At 35.6% G+C, this 21260-nt stretch overlaps 1 protein-coding gene across 1 annotated transcript in view; it reads right to left on the bottom strand.

Moving 5' to 3' along the window:
- Positions 1-21260, bottom strand: part of LOC120332175 (unconventional myosin-X-like) — a 40870-nt gene that overhangs the window by 12482 nt on the left and 7128 nt on the right. Inside the window, exons 7-34 of the mRNA XM_039399373.2 lie at positions 20436-20449; positions 19856-19940; positions 19613-19716; positions 19043-19172; positions 18235-18353; positions 17610-17756; positions 16494-16594; positions 15686-15845; positions 15047-15115; positions 14567-14649; positions 14190-14292; positions 13786-13866; positions 12871-12995; positions 11859-11973; positions 11327-11488; positions 10504-10701; positions 9934-10056; positions 9270-9323; positions 8362-8649; positions 6904-7003; positions 6380-6501; positions 5762-5836; positions 4729-4891; positions 4122-4294; positions 3442-3608; positions 2292-2359; positions 1277-1412; positions 428-561 (exon numbers count right to left, since the gene is read on the bottom strand). Of these exons, the coding sequence (XP_039255307.2) occupies positions 428-561; positions 1277-1412; positions 2292-2359; positions 3442-3608; positions 4122-4294; positions 4729-4891; positions 5762-5836; positions 6380-6501; positions 6904-7003; positions 8362-8649; positions 9270-9323; positions 9934-10056; positions 10504-10701; positions 11327-11488; positions 11859-11973; positions 12871-12995; positions 13786-13866; positions 14190-14292; positions 14567-14649; positions 15047-15115; positions 15686-15845; positions 16494-16594; positions 17610-17756; positions 18235-18353; positions 19043-19172; positions 19613-19716; positions 19856-19940; positions 20436-20449 (3399 nt within the window). The remainder of the gene's footprint in view (positions 1-427; positions 562-1276; positions 1413-2291; positions 2360-3441; positions 3609-4121; positions 4295-4728; positions 4892-5761; positions 5837-6379; positions 6502-6903; positions 7004-8361; positions 8650-9269; positions 9324-9933; positions 10057-10503; positions 10702-11326; positions 11489-11858; positions 11974-12870; positions 12996-13785; positions 13867-14189; positions 14293-14566; positions 14650-15046; positions 15116-15685; positions 15846-16493; positions 16595-17609; positions 17757-18234; positions 18354-19042; positions 19173-19612; positions 19717-19855; positions 19941-20435; positions 20450-21260) is intronic.

Raw genomic sequence — 21260 nt, 5'->3', positions numbered from 1 at the left:
CTTCCTCCACCACCAAGTCCTTTGCTTCCGAAAAAACGAACAATATAACTAATCCCATACCCGACTCGGAATGGTAACCGGACGAGAGGCCGTGGTTCGCCATATGAATAAGCCATCCTTATTGGCTTTCCTCTCCCCCGGGATAAATATGTAAATCCTATCATATCAAGTACTAGTCCATGTTGGGTATGAGAATGGTTAGCCAGTTACTTGTTCCAGATGCATAGACTTGATGGTAAAGGAAGCCGTAATCAACCAGTGATTACGTGAACCACCGATTGGCAGTCAGAAGTTTAGCAATCTTCTCGAACATATTTATCCCCACAAACGATTCAGAGGTGGTGCAATATCCCTAATACAATCCCTGTCTTGAATAGCCGAGGTATTACCACCTCTGGACCAGGCCATCACAAGGTATTGTACTTACCAGGCAATTGTGCAGCATTAACATTCTGTATATCTTGAACATCTACAGTTCCAGATGCATTCCTAGGATTCGCAGGTGCTTTCTCCATGAAGGAGATGTCCTGTGGGGTTCCGGATTGAATCTTGCCTAGAATGCTAAGAGTAAAGATATAACATTTAGTTCGAGGGTTTCTCAAATCGGGTCTCTGGTCCCGTAAGGCGTCCACGTGGAGTTACTCTGATGGCCACAAACAAAAGCCTTCACTATGTACCATTTGCAATGACAACATCGATTTGAAATTGGCTATGATTTGTTTGATTCTTCGATTTTCATTATCACTCATGGCGAATGAATTAACTGATAGAAACACTACGATGCAAAACTAATTATCCATAGTATAAAGCAGGGGCTACGAAGTGTTTAGTCTACAGAGCGGTGCAGGGATCATGAAAGTATGAGAAGCACTGATTTAGTAGTAGTGCGTAATCAGTAATCAGTTTATTTTTTCAGCAAACTGAAAATACATACTGTGCATACAGACTACAAGGATTAAATTACTTTAGAAAGGAAAAAAAAGAGAAAAAACAAATACTGGGTATCAAACAGTGATAACTTGAATGAAATATATCAGAAAATAGAAAATAAAAATGCAGAGTCTATCAGATCTTCAACCTTAGTCAAACCCTCCATTTACGTACAAAAAGCAAGGTAGTCACACCCACCAAGCAAATCCTTAATCCCTGCCACAACTTTTTACCTGAACCAATCAGAGGTGTAAGTCTAAGACCCCCCTTAGTATGCACTTTCTTCATGAGGAGTTACATTCCTAAAATAGGACATTCAAATCTCAAATCCAGTCACACCCATTACCTGAACCAATCAGAAGCCTCATCTTCATTCTCAGCAGCAAGATGATGAGTCTTTGTTGATGACATAATGATATCTATACCATTCTCCTTCTCGACTTCATCAAGGACTTCAGTGGCTTTGTGGATGTCGATCGAACCTGGTAATGGATTGAAATTAATGTCACTCCAAGGGTATATTCATAAGGGAGAGAGAGGAAATTCAAAAAAATGACTTAATCACATGACAAACTGCAACCTTTTATTCGGATATCAGTCTATGTCAGTTATGGGATTAGTTAGCAGGTTATTTGTTTCAGATGCATGGACTTTAATTGTGGAAGCAGCAGTTACCACACTAGAGCTGTAAGCCTACAGAGTTGAAGTTCTTCAATTAGGTAGTGTCCCACATAGTTAGCTGCAGCTAATCAGGTAATAAATCCTTGATACCTTGACATCTGAACGTTTCAAACCTTACTTAAGGTTTTGTTCACTTTCCTGATTCTATATATTCCGTTTTATTTATTTGTTTTTATCACTTATTTAATCATCGAATATGCTGATTATGGAGGCAAAATAAAATTATACTACTTATACTTATTTGAACAAGTGATGAGATAAACTAATCATATGACGCACCATTATCATTCATACTTGTAATGTCTTATAACTGCTGTATTATAGCTGCATTCAATTGGTTTCACACTGCATAATGAAGTGGAAAGTTGCAATGTATCATGTGGGGAGATTGCCAGTTATTAATAGTTTTTTTTATTATTTACTGTGCAAGTTATATTTTGTTTATGGCACATGCTAGTTTGACAGATGTTGCACTGTTGACATCATGATAATGTGTGATTAAATCATGTCAAAACTTCTCCTTGTAATCTGTAATGACGATATGGGGACAGAATGTACATATGGATAACATGCTTGAAAACCGTGTCTGATCATTAAAGTTGCCAATACAATACTTTACAGTTGTCAAACCAGTACTTTCTAGATAAATAAACATTCCAGATGGAACTTTGATTTCTTACCTTTAGATTTGGCTCCTTCTTCATCTGTGTCAAAATATTTCAATTCTTTATCATCCACGATGAACCATCTGAAAAAATTATTTAATTTTCGTTCTTATGCTGTGGTGTATTATCACTATGCCTCAATAGGATAGGATTTACATATTTATCCCGGAGGGGAAAGAAAAACTAATAATATGGCCTAATCATATGACGAACCAGAGCCTCTCGCCCGATTACCAGTCCATGTCGAGTATGGAATTAGTAAGCCAGTCATTTGTTTCAGATGCACGAACATGAATTAAACCCCACGGCCAACTTACCCAGGGTGTAATAAAATTGTGTGCAAAATGCCAGACCTTGTTTACCCAAAACACCATGTATACCACCTTTAGCTGCTTGTTTAAACCAGAGTGGTGAAATAAACTCAGTAGAAACAGGCTTCAACATATTTTGCCGTATAAGACAATATATTATTACCTTACTCTTTTTTATATGCCCCCTTATACAGAAAGCCACTAGGGATGTAAGTTTCGAATATTTTATTTTCGAATCAAATTTCCAATCAGAATGTTTTGATTCAACAATTTTCGAATTTGAATATTATCGTTAACTTTCTTTAAATTTGGAAGAACTGTAAGATTAATTGCAATTAGCTAACAATAATGAATTTTAACAATGAATAAAGTTAGTAGACAAAAACAGTTGTTTTAAACAACGTATAGTATTATTTTCTTCTAAAATTGAATATTATAATTCATAATATAAATATGCGTTAGTACTGTTTGCGCCATAATTTTAAAAAACCAATGATTTGGAGGAAGGTATCACAGAATTATGTTTTCAAGACTTATGTTTTTAATGAGGAATAATGTTGTTATTATAGTGACATTACATACGTAATGTGAAGACATGTTCATATGATGACATATTTGTGAAACTTCCTAACATTTTAAACGGTCTAAAAAAATTAGCGAAACTATTGGTTTCTCTAAAACTGTGATACCATATGAGATATAACAACCCCCAGAGTGTTACGACTTGCGAAAGCTGTAAACGTAATGCCTTACTTTTTCTGCCATGCCTTTCCAAGCATGGTGCCATAACAATAACATATTCAACTAAACCAACAATATTAGATCTAGATATACACAGCACTACACTGCCTTACTTTTTCTGCCATGCCTTCCTAGGCAAGGTGCCACGAATAGTTCCAGCTTTGCCAGTTTTTTTATAAAGCCACCCACACTTAATGAATTCTTGCTTGCTTCGGAAAAACATAAACATATCATCTCGGAGTACACACCAACGTCGTTTCCATTGGTTACGCAATCCTCCCTGAATATGAAAAAAGACAGCTTTTTAAACCGCAAAAACTTTATACAAGTAAACACTGACATGCAAGGTGTTCTAAAATGCCAATTCTCCTTCACTAAAATCAAGTAACTTTATTTTTATCATCTGTAAAGATGTCACAATCCGATGAAAAACATTAGGGAGATTGGGGAAATATTAGTTTTTCTACATTCTTACTTTCATATTCTGTAAGTGTATTTACATATTGTGGAAGAATAAACTACTGGTTACTGAATTTATTACTGTATGAAATCTTGTTCGGGGTGAAGTTGGATTTCAAGCTATTCATAATATCTCCAATATATGAGACAGGGAAAAAACTTGTACAATCATGAAAGTTATTCCAGAAGCCAGCCGGGAATAGTTTTTCCAAGGAAGATTCGAGTCTTTTTGAAAATTGTCGTTCTCTGCATATTAAAGCATGCTTGCACAGAGCCTTGTTTCCAGAGACAATGCGAAAACCTCCCCATGAAAAAAAAATTACCTGTCACTCACCTTAATATATAAGTATCCATGGAAATACACTGTGGGGCGCCAGTGAGATTCAGGTGTTGAACTAACGATTGTATCAGTATCCGCTCCCTCCTCACTGATATCCTCGTCGCTTGAGAAGGATGAATCGGTGAAGTAGGAATCAGTTTCTGTCTGAGGATAGCAGGAGTCCTCGCCTAGAAAAGTGAATATGTTATTGAAGGAAAGAAGAGTAATAGAACTGGTAATGATTAACCATGATCATGATAGTTTGAGTCTGGAGTATAGGATAAAACTTTCAAAACTTTTAATCTCGCGACCCCTTCCAATTTTTTGATATTTTTCGTGACCCCTGTTAAGTCGGCATAGTTATGCAAGCGTGTCGCATTTCTAATTCTATGGATTATCTCAAAATAGTAAGATTTATGTTTTGCACTAGTTTCATTAACTGTCTTTATTCCAAGATTGTGTCATTAGTACACTCATTGCCACCCCACAGGGGGGTCATGACCCCCAGTTTGAGAAACCCTGGTCTAGAGGGCTTTGTCGTGGCATAATAGAATGCAATTTTATATGATTTCAGTAGCTTTTGCATTTTAATTGTTGTCCGTTAAACATTCATTCAACTTACCAGGTGACATGTCATAGACGTGTTCTTCTTCCGCCGGCATTGTTGGAATTTGAGTAACTACCTGTTCTTCTTCCTCATCTGACTGCAGAGGAGTGATATCTTTCACAGCTTTAGTATCAATCAATTCATCTATCGTGTTTTCCAATTCTTTGAAACCGAGATCCTAAAAATTGAAAAAAGTGTTGGTTGTGTGATTTGTAAGAAATTCTAACCGTTTCACAATTCATGCTGCACACTGACACGAGGCTCAATCTGCTTATAATGCAAGGATGATGTAGCAAGAGTAAAAATGACTACTCTATTTAATACAAGAGTCTTGCTGCACACTAACAAAGTTACAGGCACTCACTCAGAAGTAAAAAAGAATAATTTCTGAGCATGTTACGGGCATTCACTCAGAAGTAAGACAAACACTCATTACTGAGCAAAGTTACGAGCATTCACTCAGAGGTAAGAAGACTCATCTCAAAGCAAAGTTACAGGGACTCACTCAGAAGTAAAGGAGACTCATCTCTGAGCAAAGTTACGGGCTATCACCCAGAAATGAAAGGAACTCATGTCTGAGCAAAGTTGCGAGCACTCACTTATAAGTAAAGGAGACTCATCTCTAAGCAAACTGACAGGCACTTGCCCAGAGGTAAGAAAGACTAATTTCTGAGCAAGATTACGAACACTAACTCAGGAGTAAAGGACAGTCATCTTTAAGCAAAGATACACGCACTCATTCAGAAGTAAAAGAGATCTCTGAGCCACGTTACGGTTACTCACTTAGAAGTGAATCAGACTCATTTCTGAGCAGGTTACGAGCACTCGCTCAGAAGTATAGGAGACTCATCTCTGAGCAAGCTACGTTCCCTCACTCAGAAGTAAAAGAGACTCATCTCTAAGCAAAGTTACGAGCACTCGCTCAGACGTAAAGGAGACTTATCTCTGAATTAGTTACGGGCCTCACTCAGAAGTAAATTGATAAGCAAGTGTTGCAAATAAAAACATTTAAAATCAGTGAAAAATAGTTCTTGTATTATTCATTCACCTTCAGCAGATCCATATCACCGACATCTCTGTCAATTTCTCCAAATATGTCATTTTCGAATAAAGTTTTTTCCGGCTGAAAATAAAAATGTATGGTGATATTGAGCTTGATGATATGTAAAACTGCATAATCTACAATTTTGAAAGCATTGAAAAAATATTTATTGAATGCTAACTGCATGCGTACCGGCGTGTATTATCACACTACTCACAAGCTTAAACGCTGATTTGAGAGTATCTCATCGTATTTTTTTCATTCATATTCTATGTCACAATGTGGGTAGTACTCTTAAAAATCATGTTTAAGTACTTATTCAAAGTGAAAACTTTTCTGATCTTATGTCCTGTACGTTTGTCGTGTGTGTTATCATTTTTTGGCACCATGGCACCATGTTAAATTATCCATTTATGATATCACAAGATGGTGTTCCTAATGCTTTGCTTCTTAGCTAACCTTCTTTACAAAACTGTCAATATTTATTTTTTTGGCACCATGGCAGAATTTGAATGAATTTTATCCCCATATCCTTCCACAGGATGATATGGTGATAACATTTCTAACGCATGGATCTTTAACAATCTGAAAGTCTTCTTCCCAAATCTGTCAATAGTCAGTTACCTGGGGTGCAACATACTGCAGTGCTGCGATTTCTCTTTCCAGTTGCAGAATTCTCTCCATTTCACTTTGTTCTGCTTCATTAAGTTCATCATCAGCATTGGGAACATCGTAAATGTCTTGCACTGGTAATTAAATAAACAATAAATCAATGCTTGAATATATGATGAATGCAATGTAGCAGGAGCTGGTACTGGGGTAACTGGCCTTAGCTGAGCAGATGACAGATTAGTCTGATGGGATGTCACATGGTTGCGCAATACGAGTAAAAATAGCCAAATTCTTGGTGGAAATTTGAGCCCCGTAGGACTGGAGATTGAAAATTCAAAATATATATGTATATAAATAAAAGCCTTCTTGCAGCTTCTTCTGCCATAAGTACTGAAAATTTGAAATCGATAAGTCAATCAATTGTGACCAAATCTTTTTTTTGCGGCAAAAACAATTTATTAAAACAGTCTGTATGCAGGATGTTCAATAAACGTATATTACATGAATACATTCTCTTCTAATATAAATCTACTTACTGATATTCTCTCCTTTTCTTACAGTTGAATAGGCACTGTCGACATTTGCAAGATCATCCGCATCTTTCAATACGGCATCCAAGTCCGCTAGTATTGCACTCTGAAAAAAGGAAGGTTGGTTAGAAGAGGAATAGGAACGATATCTAAGGGAACACTGAATTAATCAGAATCTAATTCTCATTCAGATGTTCTGTAAAATCTTTTGATCATTGCAAATACAATAGGAGAGAATTCCATATTCAGCAAGAAGGAGTAAGCAGATATCACATCCTAATCACGGCTCAGGATAGGATAGGATTTACATATTTATCCCGGTGGTGAGAAAGCCAATAATACGGCTTATTTATATGTCTCACATCCAATTATTATCAGCTTATCAGAAAAATATAAAAATATTAATGTATTCCTATGGCAATTAACTTGAAAAAAACTAATAGGAGTCACTAATCACAGTGACAACTAAAATATAAGATTAAATAAAAAATTAGTCTGTTAGTTTCTAACTAAACATGCAATGTTAATTTTTGATTAAATAAAACAAAGACTGGTAAACAACAATACATAGGGGGGTAGAAAACAAAAAATTCATCAGCTGCATCTACCAAGTAGTAGGCTGGCGGGATTGCAAATTTTTTAAATATTTTAATATTATAACCTGTCAGGAGATTAGGTGTCATTTACATGAACATTCACTGTTTAAATGCTCTTGTGTGAATGCTGTGCACCCGTTCACTTAAATAGCAGAATATCACCGTTGCTGTCACGCTAGTCCCAAAAAAAGCAAAATTTGGATGAAAAAAGAGCCCAAAGTAATTTTCAGAACAACGAGAATCTGGATCTGCGGGTTAATTATGTTAATTTTCATGCAAATCATATTTTCCAAGTAATATATAATGTACTGGGGATTACCCCTCCTCAAGTACACTAATTTTCTCATGCGGATTAAATTCTCTCAAAAAAAAACTGTTTCGGTTTTTTCCTGATGCAAATTAGTATTCAATATACTGGGGCATACCCTTCCCTGATTTGTTAATTTATTCATTTTGATTTTCCGCGTTGTAATTTAGTATATAATCTACAGGGGAATACCCCTCCCCTATTTTGTTTATTTTTCATTTTGATTTGTCTGCATCATGCAAATTAGTATTTAATCTACTGGGTAATACCCCTCCTCTATTTTGTTAATTTTTTGTTTTGATTCGTCACCGCCATGCAAATTAGTATTTAATCTACTGGGTAATACCCCTCCTCTATTTTGTTAATTTTTTGTTTTGATTCGTCACCGCCATGCAAATTAGTATTTAATCTACTGGGGAATACCCCTCCTCTATTTTGTTAATTTTTTGTTTTGATTCGTCACCGCCATGCAAATTAGTATTTAATCTACAGGGGAATACCCCTCCCCTCTTTTGTTAATTTTTCATGCTGATTACATCCAATCCACAAACTTCTAATTACTTCTCTCAAGCTTGCCTTTGGTCGGTTTTCTATAAAACTTGTCGAGTCTTCCTCGTAAAACGGGAACGGTTCGTCATTGAAATTAGGGGATTTCCCAGATAAATTTTCAATCCCTGGGGAGGTCATGAAGTCATCCTCACTAGGACTTAACGCATCTTCATCCAAAGATGGGGGTAGGGGTAAAATTTGGGGCTGAGTGGGGACAATCTCGATTTGTGTTTCAGTGAGTAATTTTCTACTAACAGCTTCCAGATCTAGTTTTTGTTGCTTTGCTGATTTTTCTTCTTCCTGAAAATTTGTTAAACTCGCAAAATAATATTTCTGAGATGTAATTCTCCATTTGTCACCAGTGGGATTCAAACCCATGACCTATGCTTCATAAATTCAATGCTTAATCCACGGTGAGATGGAGAAAGTTTTCAGGAATTCGAATAATTGAACGGCAGTACAACTAACGTTAGATGTTAAATTGATGTATTTATAATTATGGCATACTGGTGAAATGACTCGTAAATCAGTGATAAATGGGCTGTTTGCATTAGAATAAAAACAATTTAGTATGAATATTACTGGGTCTACCAGGTGGGACGCAGGACAACATGTCAAAAACAGGACTTATTAGTATAGGATGAGATGTTCATATTTATCTTGGGAGGAAAGGAAAAGATGGCCAAGACATAAACAAATGTATGGCTAGCTGTTCATGGAAACATAACCGGCCAGTGGCACTGACACTGAGGAGTCTAGCAATCAAATCCATGCTAGACATGATATATCAAACCTATTTATTTATCATTTATCATTGTTGTTTTGTTTGGTTTTCTTAATACGAAATTTGCATTCTCAAGCTATTATTAATAAAATTTCAACAGTAATCATATATTAAAAATCCCATGAGTCACTCTTACCTCTCTTCTCTGTCTTTCCACTTCTTCTAGTTCTTTTTCTCTGGCAATTCGAACCTGTTTGAATAAAAAGCAGATTTATATATAAGTTGTGTCTCATAGGAGAAAGTGAAAGGTAGGTGTTGGGACAGCGCCATGGCCTAGCGGTTAAAGCGCTAGACTTATCGGTGTTAGTATCACAGATTACCCATCTTGGGTTCGAATTCCATGCTCCTATTTCACCCAGGATGTAATAAATTGGGGAGGCAATGCCGAACCATAAAGATCCCAGTTATTGCAGGAAATAGTAGCCCCTCCAATGTTGTCTGATATTGACGGGCTTTTTCTTTGAAGTATAAGTGGTGGTGTATATGAAACAGTAACCAATCAAAAACAAAATTTTTGTATTATTGAAGAGCAGGAGAGGAGCACTGTATTAGAGTATTTGATTTATTTGGACCTGGATGCAGAAAAATATCACTACTAGGATTCCATTCCTATCATGGTATCGTATACTTTACATAATGAGAAAAGGGTAAAAATTTTTTTTTTATTAAAAAGTTCTTTTGTATTTTAGCAACTACTACTTTCTAAACCCCAAGTCAGTTTAAGACCAGACAAATTCATTTTTTTAATTTCAACCAGACAAGATGGGATTCGAACTCATGCTTCTATATTATCAATTTACCTCTTCCTGTTCTCTTCTTTCTCTTTCTTCTTTTTCTCTCTTCTCTCTTTCTATTCTCTCTCTCTTTTCTCTCTCCATTTGCTCTTTGAGTGCAATAAGTTGACGATGCTTCTCCAAGATTACCTGAATGAAAGTGAATATATTAGCCTGGATAATTGTTTTCACTCTCATTTTTTTTACTACATCCGATTGAATTTGATCAGAATGGAGGAAAAAGCCATTTTCTTTTTATTTGAAGGGCATGGGATCTTGCTTTAAGCAAATTTGTACAAAAATTCCTCATTTGTCACCAGGGAGTTAGGTTTCAAAACGATAGTTGTAATTTTAACTCAAAATTTGAGGGGTACTCATAAGTTGACAAAGAATTTTTAACAGCCAAAGTTTTCAATTTCAAAATTTGGTTTTGTTAGTCTGAAGCTGGAATCAAAATTATCTTCAATCTGGATATGGTAGTCAGCGTAAAAAATTTTTTTGAACCTATGGCCAGAAGTTTAATATTTTAAAGGACACGAAATGGAAATTTTTTGACTTCATAATTCTGACCCCTTACAGAAGAATTGAGATACAAACCTTGTATTTTCTTCTTTGTAAGAGCCCTCTTGTATATTTCTGAAGTACGATTGTAGCAGCGAGACGAATTCTTTCTCTTTCTCGTTTTTCAGCCAGTAGTTGGCGAAAGAGAGTCCTAGCCTTTCTTCCCCTCTCTATACGTTGAAGCATGACAACTGCTCGCATGGTCCGCCTGAACTTTTGTCTTGCAATGAAACCCTGAAAAGATAAATTGTGCTTCAGGTTGCAAGAAAAACTGTTAGTTTCACATCCTCATTGACAAGGATGCAATGTTGATTTGGAATCATCGACTTTGACAATTTATTAGGTTTCGACTTGTCGAAAATAACACTGATAGAACAACTCAATCATATGTCATGCACCACGATCTTTTACAAACAAAACTTTGTAGAGTCTCTAGGGGAGTCTCCAAAAAGTATGGCACTCCAACAAATGTATAAATTTGAGTTAACATTCTTACCATCACTTTAAACACACTGAAAATTAGCCCCAAATCAAGTAAGGACCAAGAAGGAATAACTGAAAAGTATTGGCCCCAAAAAAACAATAAATTGAAGTCAACTGTTCAACCTCATCTGGTTACTGGTTTGGTAATACCGTAATAACCGTTGTGCTGCATAGAGTCAGAAGTAAAGATGGACAATGTAGAATAATTTACAATTCTAGAATACTTCAATCGAATCAAGAATATTGAATCCATCTCATTTTATAGTTACCGACTCTGGAGCAACAAAGTTATCTAGAAAATTGCCCATTTTTTTCCAATACTTAATGAGAATACACCAAAAAATGAGGAACAAAATATTATTTTCGTTGTCCATACCTTCACATGCCTTTGTACATGAATGATTAGTTTCTTCATTTTCAAGAATCGTTTCCGACAAGCAACAGCTCGTAAAGTTGCTTGCACAATGACGGCAGCTTTATTGACTTTTTCAAGGCGGACTTTTTCAAGTTTTTGTTCGAGAATTTCTTTCATGAAAACCTTAAAATATGTGAAGTTGTTTAGTATTAATTACTACAAATTTTCTATACAGTGCTTTTTCATGCATTTCACTCCAAACAAACATTTGTACAAGTAACCTGTGAACCCAGACAGGATAAGAGGTGCAATGGCAAGCGTGTTCCTAATTGTAAACACAATGCGCTGACCTCAAGCTCAAGTATGTTCAAAGCATTTAAATTTAATTTAATTCCACACATCAAAAACCTTCATCAAAAAACTTCCCTATCTGGACATGTGACCATTCAAAAGGCAGTGCTTTGTCATATGATTATATCATCTTATCACCTTCCCTGTCTCTAATATTCGATTGAATCTTTGGTATTTGTTTGAATTACAAATTAGTTATTACCTTTGTCTTTCCGAGTTTCCACAGTTTCATTGTGTCGTCAATGACAACCAGAACCTCCCTAGAAGTATCTTGGGGATTATTTGGAAGAACTTTGAAGTTTTTAACCATCCAGTATCTGAGAAAGACAAAAAATAACAACAAAGAATACATTAATGTTTATTGCTTTATTGTTATGATATAAACATGAATTATTCGACTCATCTTCTAATACGATTGTTCTCAAACTTTTTAGGACCTTTTATAATTTGTCAAGTCTCGCGCACCATCTCAAAAATGCCTAGCTAACAATAAGCTACAAAAAACAGATAGTAAAGCGAAAGTATGTTTCAAAACAAGTTGAAAATACATAGATGGGACGTAAATAATGAAATAAAATAAAAGTTTCAAACACAAATAAGGCGTATAAAATACAATCTAACGAATTTTTTATTTTAATTAGCTTTACGCCCCCTGAGCAAATTATTAACAAAACTTGACCTGAGGAACAATAATTATTTAAATGTGTACGTTATAAAGACAAAAATAGAAACAATATTGTATCAGTTACTGTACATTTGGACAAATTTCTGTGTGATTCATTTTTTGTGTGCAAAAATTTCGCATCTTTTGGCGGTTTCACTCTTGCGTTAGTCGAGAAAATTGCATTCCCTGTCGTACCAGTAATCTACTGTGAAAGATTGCACACCCACGTTTTGGCCTTTGTATCCATCTCACTCAACGTCTCGCTTGGGTGTTCGAGCACCAAATTTACATTTTTTACTAGAATTTTTTAGACGACTACCAAATTATTTGAGTATCGAGTCGTTTGAATACCGAGGTATCACTGTACAAACTAGCTCCACTAATTATTGAAAAACAAATGGAAAAAAAATTAATACTCATACCGAATGGAAAGCGAAGTTTCAAAATAGGTAAAAATGTTGGCAGCATAAAGCCCAATGTTAAAGTTTGTTTGTTTATGCCACTTTTTGTTTTTGTAAGGAATGGATTTTACATGAAGTTGACTGCTTACCGATCTGCAAAATCCTGGAAAATTCTTCTGACAGGGAATCCTGCCCTTCGAACTCTCACAGTTTCCAACATTCCAGAGTATTTTAGTTGATTCAACACAACACCTGCTGCGAAGTTGTCTGGGTCCTGCAGTAGGAAACATGGTTAAGTTTGTGTTAAATAAAAGTTAAATAAAAAGAGAATATATGAAATGGGGGAGGGAAAGCTGATAAAACGATCCAATCATCTTGTGAACCATGACACTCGGATCTTCCAAAAAGTATCGTTTTCTACCTACAATTGACTCTTTGTACAGAACCTTATTTCGAGCAGAATTTTTGAAAAAACCTAAAAGGGCCACAGAGCGTAAGAGAGCAATGAGCTCCAGGTACCATCTATAGAGACTACATTAATTAATATTTGCTGTTATTTTATTTGTTTGTGACAAATATTGTTTTCGTTTGCTGGGTTTTTATTATTAATGAATGGAAACCCATTAAGAATAAAACGAGAATATCGGTCGGAGACCGAAGACTTATCGATCGGAGGTTAGGGGATCCCTCAAAACAGTGCTCTTACTCCATAGTAACACCGTGTGTCCCATCACTAATTAATTAGGAACTCGCTAATTATACGACATAATTCATCGAAAGTCAATAGGCTTCTGTTCCGAACTATGATGAATGCACATGCAAAATTTGGAGCAGATTCAACCTCGCTTTCGTGAGATATCGCAAGTATCTAACAGACAAACAAACAAACAAACAGACAAATACCTATCAACATACTTACCGATCTTAAAATCGATAAGTAATTAGATTTTTATAGATAGGCAGGGGGTCGCAAAAGACTTTGGAATGGGCCACATATTATAAAGGTTTAAAAACCACTGGCTTATGAAAACATCGATTGTTAATACTTTATATTTTTCACCCACCTTCTCCATGTTTGGTTTAATACATCGGACAAAGAATGGATTCGCAGATGAAAGTCTTTCCATCAAGGAGTGAAGAGATTGCTGAAATAAAAAAAGAGATTTGAGTTGTTTAGAGAGAATGTCTCTGAAGTAAGGTCACGCACTGACTTTAGAAGTAATGAGATAGATGGTTCTTGACAAATGATTTTAAGGCTTTGATGCCTTCTTGTATAAATGTTCGTATCACTATTCTGATTTCAGATAGTTTTGTTTAAAAAGTGAGTAAAAAACTCATTCAGTTATAATAAAGGTGTTCGCAAGTACGTAAACATACCCATCCCATAAAAGGGATTGATTACTGGACTTAATTTGACAATTAGGACCGATTGCAAGTGCATAATATGCAACAATAATTTCATTCTCACCTTAAATTGTCCACTCATAGTTGTTGCTTTTTTGTTTCTCCCTTTTCCAGCTGCTTCATTGTTTCCTCTAACTTTCTCAAACAAGTCATAAATGAGATCGTTGCTGAGAAAAGTAAAGAAAAAATTAGATCTAATTCTTAGATTTGAAAGTAACTTTCAAGGTTGATGCTGGTTTTCCAAGGTTTTTGGTGGTTGACAAGTCGACAAAAATACAATAGGAAATAATTCAAAGCATTCAAATTTTACTTGAGTCAAAAATTTATAGAGAAGTTACTAAATTTTTTTATCATGAAGTCGATATCACCTTGCTTGAATGCCATTTCCTGTAATAAATTTAATGATCATAACTCAGAGGGTCTCAAACTTTCTTTTCGTACCTAGAATCTTTCAGTAAGGTCAGAAGATCATCTCTGAATGTGTCTCTGTTCTTCTCAAGGAATCCAGTGATTGTGTAATATACCTGAATACATAGTGAACATAAGATTTAACTGAGCGCTACCCAGTAGCATAATTCTACCAAAAAGAAAAAAAAAGGTTTTTCATACTTATCCTGGGAAGAGATTAACCGAACTGTAAAACAAAACCCATAACTGAGTACTGTGTCCCGACACTGCCTTCTGAGCAATTAGCAGATGCTAATTACAGCTCAGATACAGGGATAAGAAGGCAATTAATGACCAAGGCAAGTGGCTCCCACAGTATTTGAACCTTCAATGGGGGCTCTTCAAAACTACAGATTACTGATTAATTACTTATTATTCGAATAATATACTGCTAATACTACGATATATTACTGATACAGCAATACTGATTTAAATGAAAACTGGTCAAAAAAATAATAATAATAGCTTTTTCACCTCTCCTGCATAATGTTTGATTCCATACTGCTGACCAGATACTTTAGGTTTCAGGTAGTAGGAATTGTTCTGGAATGAAGAAAAGCATTGTTTAGATCAGGTTTCTCAAACTGGGCCCGCAGTCACCTCAGCGAGTAACAGAGATTCTGCGGGAGCTATGGTTGCCACAAGCAAATGCATTCATTAGGCATCATTTGTAATGACTGCATTAATATAAAATAAATTGACTGCAATCTATTTATTTTTTGACTTCTTCCATTGATTTTTTTAATATTACAAATGGCAAATGCGATAAATTAGGGAATGGAGTGAATGAAAGCAAAAAGAGTTTAGATGAATGGGGCCTAGTGGATAGAAAGTTGATGTCACAAGGGAATACTATATATTTACATATTTATCCCGGGGAGACAAAAGTCGATAACACAGTCACACAAGGCAATTAGAAGTGCGGTGGTGAGCGTATTCCTAACGCGTGCGCCACACCGTTGACCGCGAATATAGTAAACTATGATTTTCATTTTGTAAATAGCTCTTTACCTTATTGTTAAGAGAAATTGGATTGGAATTAATCTTAAATGCATGAAACATATCATAGAAATTCCAATTTACAACCCGCTTAAATTCAGTGTTCCCTCTCACCTGATGTTGTCCATGCATTTTATTCAGCAATGAATTATCAGTTCCTTTGGGAAATCTGCTTTCCTCATTTATCAGTGATAAGACTCCCATGTTCTTTTCAATCAGATCTAGACATTCGCTGTTATCAGTCCATTCTATATCACACCACTCGACCTCCTCTCTGTGATAAAAATGGAAGTTAAGATTTTTTTCTTGCGGAAAGCTGTTAAAAGGGGTATCTTTCCATGTCTAACATGGGAACACAAAACTAGGGTTGTGAAGTAGGGCAAAGTTACAATCAATTTCAACTCCGACGACGGCCTCCCTTTGTAGAAAATTCAACTCTGATTTTAAGAAAATCAAATTTTGAAAGTAAAACTTGGGTTTTAGCCTTCTTTAATAGATTCTTAGACCACTTAGCGAACTCAATTTGTTTTCCAAGTCCATATATTTGAAACAATTGACTGGTTGACTATTCCCTTGTCTAACACGAAGAGGCAGCTGGGTTATATAAATATAGGGTGTCCATAAAGTCACTTTACAATTTAAATTTTGTTATGAAGTAAGTTCTCAATAAATCTTAACCAGGTTTGTTGTTTTTTATTCAGTAATTGTTTAAAATTTTTTACTTCATTTAATACATCTGTGAGGGTCAAAACAATATATGGTATCGATAAATTACCTATACAATTTTTAAAATAATTCAAGACTTTATGGACATCTCATATAAATACCACAACTGGTAACTTTGTACCGGTAATCAGTGGCATGATGGAAATATTCCCATCCAAACTTTTCAATTTCAAGATTTATTGAAAAGGAACATTACCTTCTGTATTCTAATTGCTCCAGACTGAAAATATGTCGATTGAAAAATTCCTGAAGTTTTTCATTTGCAAAATTTATGCAAAATTGTTCAAATCTGTTTGTCTGTAATAAAAGCAGTCAAGTCAAATATGACATACCATATGAAAAAAGGAGCGTGACTATGTCGGCATTGAAAGTTACACATTTCGAGCTTGAATCCCATGCCCAGCACCTCATCCAGGGTATAATATATCGACTAGACCAGTGGTTCCCAAGCAGTGGGGTGCCTCATAGGGGGGGGCGTCAACAATTTTTTGAGGGGGCGTGAAGTCAATTGAAAATAAAAAATATTTGTTAGATTTGATCTGCCCGCCTTATTTTGGATATTTACATTTCTTTATTTTTGAATATTTACGTTCCATCTACATATTTTCTTTCAATGAGTTCTTTAGATAAAACATAACTTCTGTTATATGTAGCTTATTGTTAACTAGTTATTTTTGGGATGGCGCGCAAGAGTTGACAAATTCTAAAAATGGGCTGCAGTTTATAAAAGTTTGGGAACCACTGGAGTAGGTAGTATAGGGATTTTTACTTAGCAGTGGCTAACCGTACAGTATGTACTTTGTTCATATGAAATGCCATATTAAACACTTTATTTGAGGGTCCGGAACCCTAATTAAAAAACTTTTATTTATTTATTTTTCATTACTCAACTCTAAATTTTTAAATCTAAAAATCAATACAGCTCAATAGTCGTTGGTGACTTTTCTAACAGTGCTTTTTCTCCCATTAGAGCTTCGCTCTAAATTTTACAATACACCATTCAAAATTCAATTTTTTAAATTTTCGAGCAAAGAAGTTCCAAGTGTTTTATCATGAAAAAGACAAGTCCCCTAACTCTTGCTTAAATGTCTAAAAAATTGTTTTCTCTCACATATTACACCTAATTCCATTGTGGATGGCATAGAATAGAAATCTTAATGTTAATAAAAAAAATTTATCCCAAAAAAAAAGAAAGTTAATAATATGACCAAGCATACAACAAACTCTAAATTTTTAAATCTAAAAAAATAATACACTCTTCTAACAGTACTTTCCCCCATTACAGATTGGATTTAAATTTTGCAGAATTCACCTCAAAATTCTCGAATCCGAAAATATCCAGAATCCCGATGAAATGAAAATCATCCGGTCCTTTTATTTTGTGGTTGATCTTTGAAATCATCCAACGAAAGAGTTGGGAATACAAAGCCATGGAGATGGAATCCCGAGAGTCGCAGGCCTGGAGAGATAAATTAGAAAACAATGTTAATTGAAGCAAATATACTGACATGTTTAGAATAGGAGTTTCATATTGATCCCGATAAAAATGAAAGCTGACAAAATGGCACAACCATAATATGGCCAGTGCATATCAGATGTGGAGTAGGTAACCAGTATTCATTCACTACTTGTATTTGTTTGCAGAGCAAGCCATGAACGACAAGTGAGTATTGGTAACCTTTCCCCATATTTGAGGCTGGGTAATTAGATCAGCTTACCTCATTCCTCTCCCCGGGATAAATGAAATTCCTATTATAGCATTTCTAAATACCTAATTTTGTTAATAAAGGTACCGTAACTCCATCAATTTTGTTAAATAAATTTCTTCTCATTAGAATGCAACTTCAATATGGAGAGAAGTATTTAAACATTTGATTAAAACTAGCAAACTGAGATTAGACTTGCAAAGTCCGAATCTACTACGCAAGGAAACATACCTGGTCAACACTCTGTGGTGATGTGATGTTTTCTCCTCTCAGTTTCATTGTTCTTTCTTTCAAAACCGATTCCAAACGCTCACTTTCGAGCCCGAGTAACTGGGATGCCTTATCGACAGCTGTATAGGGAATGAAGAAAAACAAATAAAAGTAAGAATTTTGTTGGCAAGTTAAAGATCTTGGTCTCAAACAAATTGCTAAATATGGGCTCCCACTCTCGTACAGTTAAGTCTGAGTAATTGAGATAGTAAACAGTTAAGTTTATCAATAATATAAATAAATAGAGGATGTTTACCTATCAATTTTCGTTCAAGCAATTATGTGATGGGCTTGAACTCAATGCTAAAACAAATAGCACTCAGCCAGTCATTGTTATGTCATGAACTATTATATTTGTGAAAACCGATTTACATCCGCCGTTGCCTACTTAATTTATTGAAGCTTGGGTAAGGCAGTGCGCATGGGAAATCTTTTTAACCTGGGATGCCAACATAGTTATATCCATTGCTTCAACTACCAGGCCATAGCAGCCCCCAAACCTTAACCTGACATCTCCCACAAACAGGTCTGTGGTGTTGACAGTATTTCACCCGGTTGGCTTCAACTCTTCACTTTTGAGTAAGTTCACTTAATGCACTACCATTAAATATGTATAGTTTTAATAGATATCGGCATTACAGTATTATGGTGGTCGCTCACTGAATCTCGCCTTTTCTCAGAGACAAGTCTCCTTAACTGCGAGTGAGTGCATAAGACCTTACTTTCAGCAAATTCTATAAAAAATTATAAAAACAAAACGTATACTCACCATCTAGATCAGTGACTTGAGCTCCTCCAGCATTCATGAATTTAACATTTCCCAGGTTAAGGATGCCAGCCAACACATTCTGCATGTCTATGCATTGCCCTTGCTTGAAACCAATCACTTTGAGAGCATTCTGTGGAAAATGCAAATAAGGTTAATTCATACGAAAATAAAAATAAAAATGCTTTACAGTTAAGTTTCCCTGACAAGTTAAAGTAAAACTGTTTCAAGTCTCATGGTAACCACACTCTACTGATATACTAATGATTCAAAACGAAGACAATAAGGTATGTTTCTAATTACACACATTATTCCAATTGTTGAGCTATTTCATGAGTTTGATATAAATTACAAGTCTCTTCCTCAGGGGAGATAATCCTAGGTAACTAGCAACAATAATTCAGCACAAACCAAGGTTGTACATTCTTCGTTAGAAATGGAAAGGTACTTTTAAGTAAGCTGAGGGGCGTAGTACTAGCATATTTAGTACGCAATATATGGTTATATGACAGATTAAAAAGGAATTAGAATCATCATCAGAGGCACAATGGCAGGCATGTTCCTAACACTCACCACAAGTGATTCCCAATCACCGGCATCGTTCAATGTAGGATCAGAGATGCAGCCGGTTGTGTTCAAGTAGCAAAAGTCTTTGGGGTTCGTCAGGAATAAAGAATCTGAGAATTTAAGAGTCATTGTTTGATTATGTTTGTATGTAGGTATGTTGGAAAAGGTAGTTGATATAGATGGCTCAATCTTTAGGCCAAAATCCATTCATTAGTTAACTATTGAAAACAGAGAAAGTCAATCTCTCACCTTTAGTTTCTTGCTCCAGCCCAGATAAAAGTTGATAGAAAATATGATAATTCCTTTCACCAGGATTCTGTCGAACAACGCGATGCTAGAAAGATAATAAAATGAATTGTTAGTTTCTTTTGAGCTTGAACAAGGCTACATGCAAGCATCTATTAATTATTCAAGAAGCGACTATACCCAGAAGTATTGAAAGCTTTCTGAAAACACTCTGGGGGTATACTTTCCAGGAATAAGACTCTAGGTAAGCGCCAACATCTATATCATTACTATTTTATTATAGTTTTTTTTGAGGGGGGGAGGGGGGTGCTTGGCGACTTTCTCTAAATAAGACCCTAGACCAGTGACCACTTGGGTTGGTGGTGGTGAATATGGGTTTGCTCCCAACATACATCAAGCTTAAAACATAGAAAGCCGTACAAAGCGTATCACACATCATGAGATTCTAGTCCAAGTGTGGAGTGAGTCAATCATGAGCTAAGTCTCAATAGAGGATAGCTGAGTCGAGTCTTTGATAAATAGTGATTTGATTTCCCAACCTAGGCAGTGCCATCTCAGTGTTCAAGCAAAGTAAGAAACTCACCTTTTCAAGAAGATCTTTATATTCCAGTAGAAATTGAAGTTAATTAAGGAAAACGATTGATTCAAATTTAATTATATAATTAGTATTGTAAATATATTATAATTACAAAAATGATATAATAAGAGGCACCAGCAATAGTTAGGCTTGGAATGTATGTGATAACATATCTCAGATTAAATAGTGCATGGTTGCCTCCACGTATGAACCGCGTCTCAGAATTCCTCTTTGATGATGTTGAAGGTATCGTCAACATATCTTTCCCGAATTCTTCGGCTGTTAGGAAAGGATGTCAATGCCCTTTCTTCTACGTCTTCCATAACCATATTGGCAACAACGACCAAAACAGGGGAGCTCATGGCAGTTCCAAAAATTTGTTGATAATGTTCCCCCCTAAAACTAAAGGGGGTGGGCAATTACTTTCCTGAGTGGGCCAGTTACAGATAATAGACTTACTGGTTACTGGGCATGAGACCCTAAACTCAATATGGAAAACTATGAATAAAAAAGTTTAATCACAATAGCTAGTCACACGGCTATGCTAACGTTTATATATTAATATTAAGAAGCACAATGTAACAATCGGGGTTGTTATGACCTTATTTTCAACGGCGATTTATATCCATAAAAACTATAGTCATATATTCAGCAAACACAAGTGAACCAGATTAAACACTTCAATGGACCGGGTCTGGGACGTGGGCCGTAATTTGCCCACCACTGGATAGGATAGGATTTACATATTTATCCCGGGCAGAGGAAAGCCGATAAGACGGCTTATCCATATGGCGAACCACTGGTATAGGATATGTCCGCCCTGGTCAATAT

This window comes from Styela clava, chromosome 13 (genome assembly GCF_964204865.1).
Source record: "Styela clava chromosome 13, kaStyClav1.hap1.2, whole genome shotgun sequence".
NCBI lineage: Eukaryota > Metazoa > Chordata > Ascidiacea > Stolidobranchia > Styelidae > Styela > Styela clava.
This window is presented reverse-complemented; position numbering and strand designations above follow the sequence as displayed.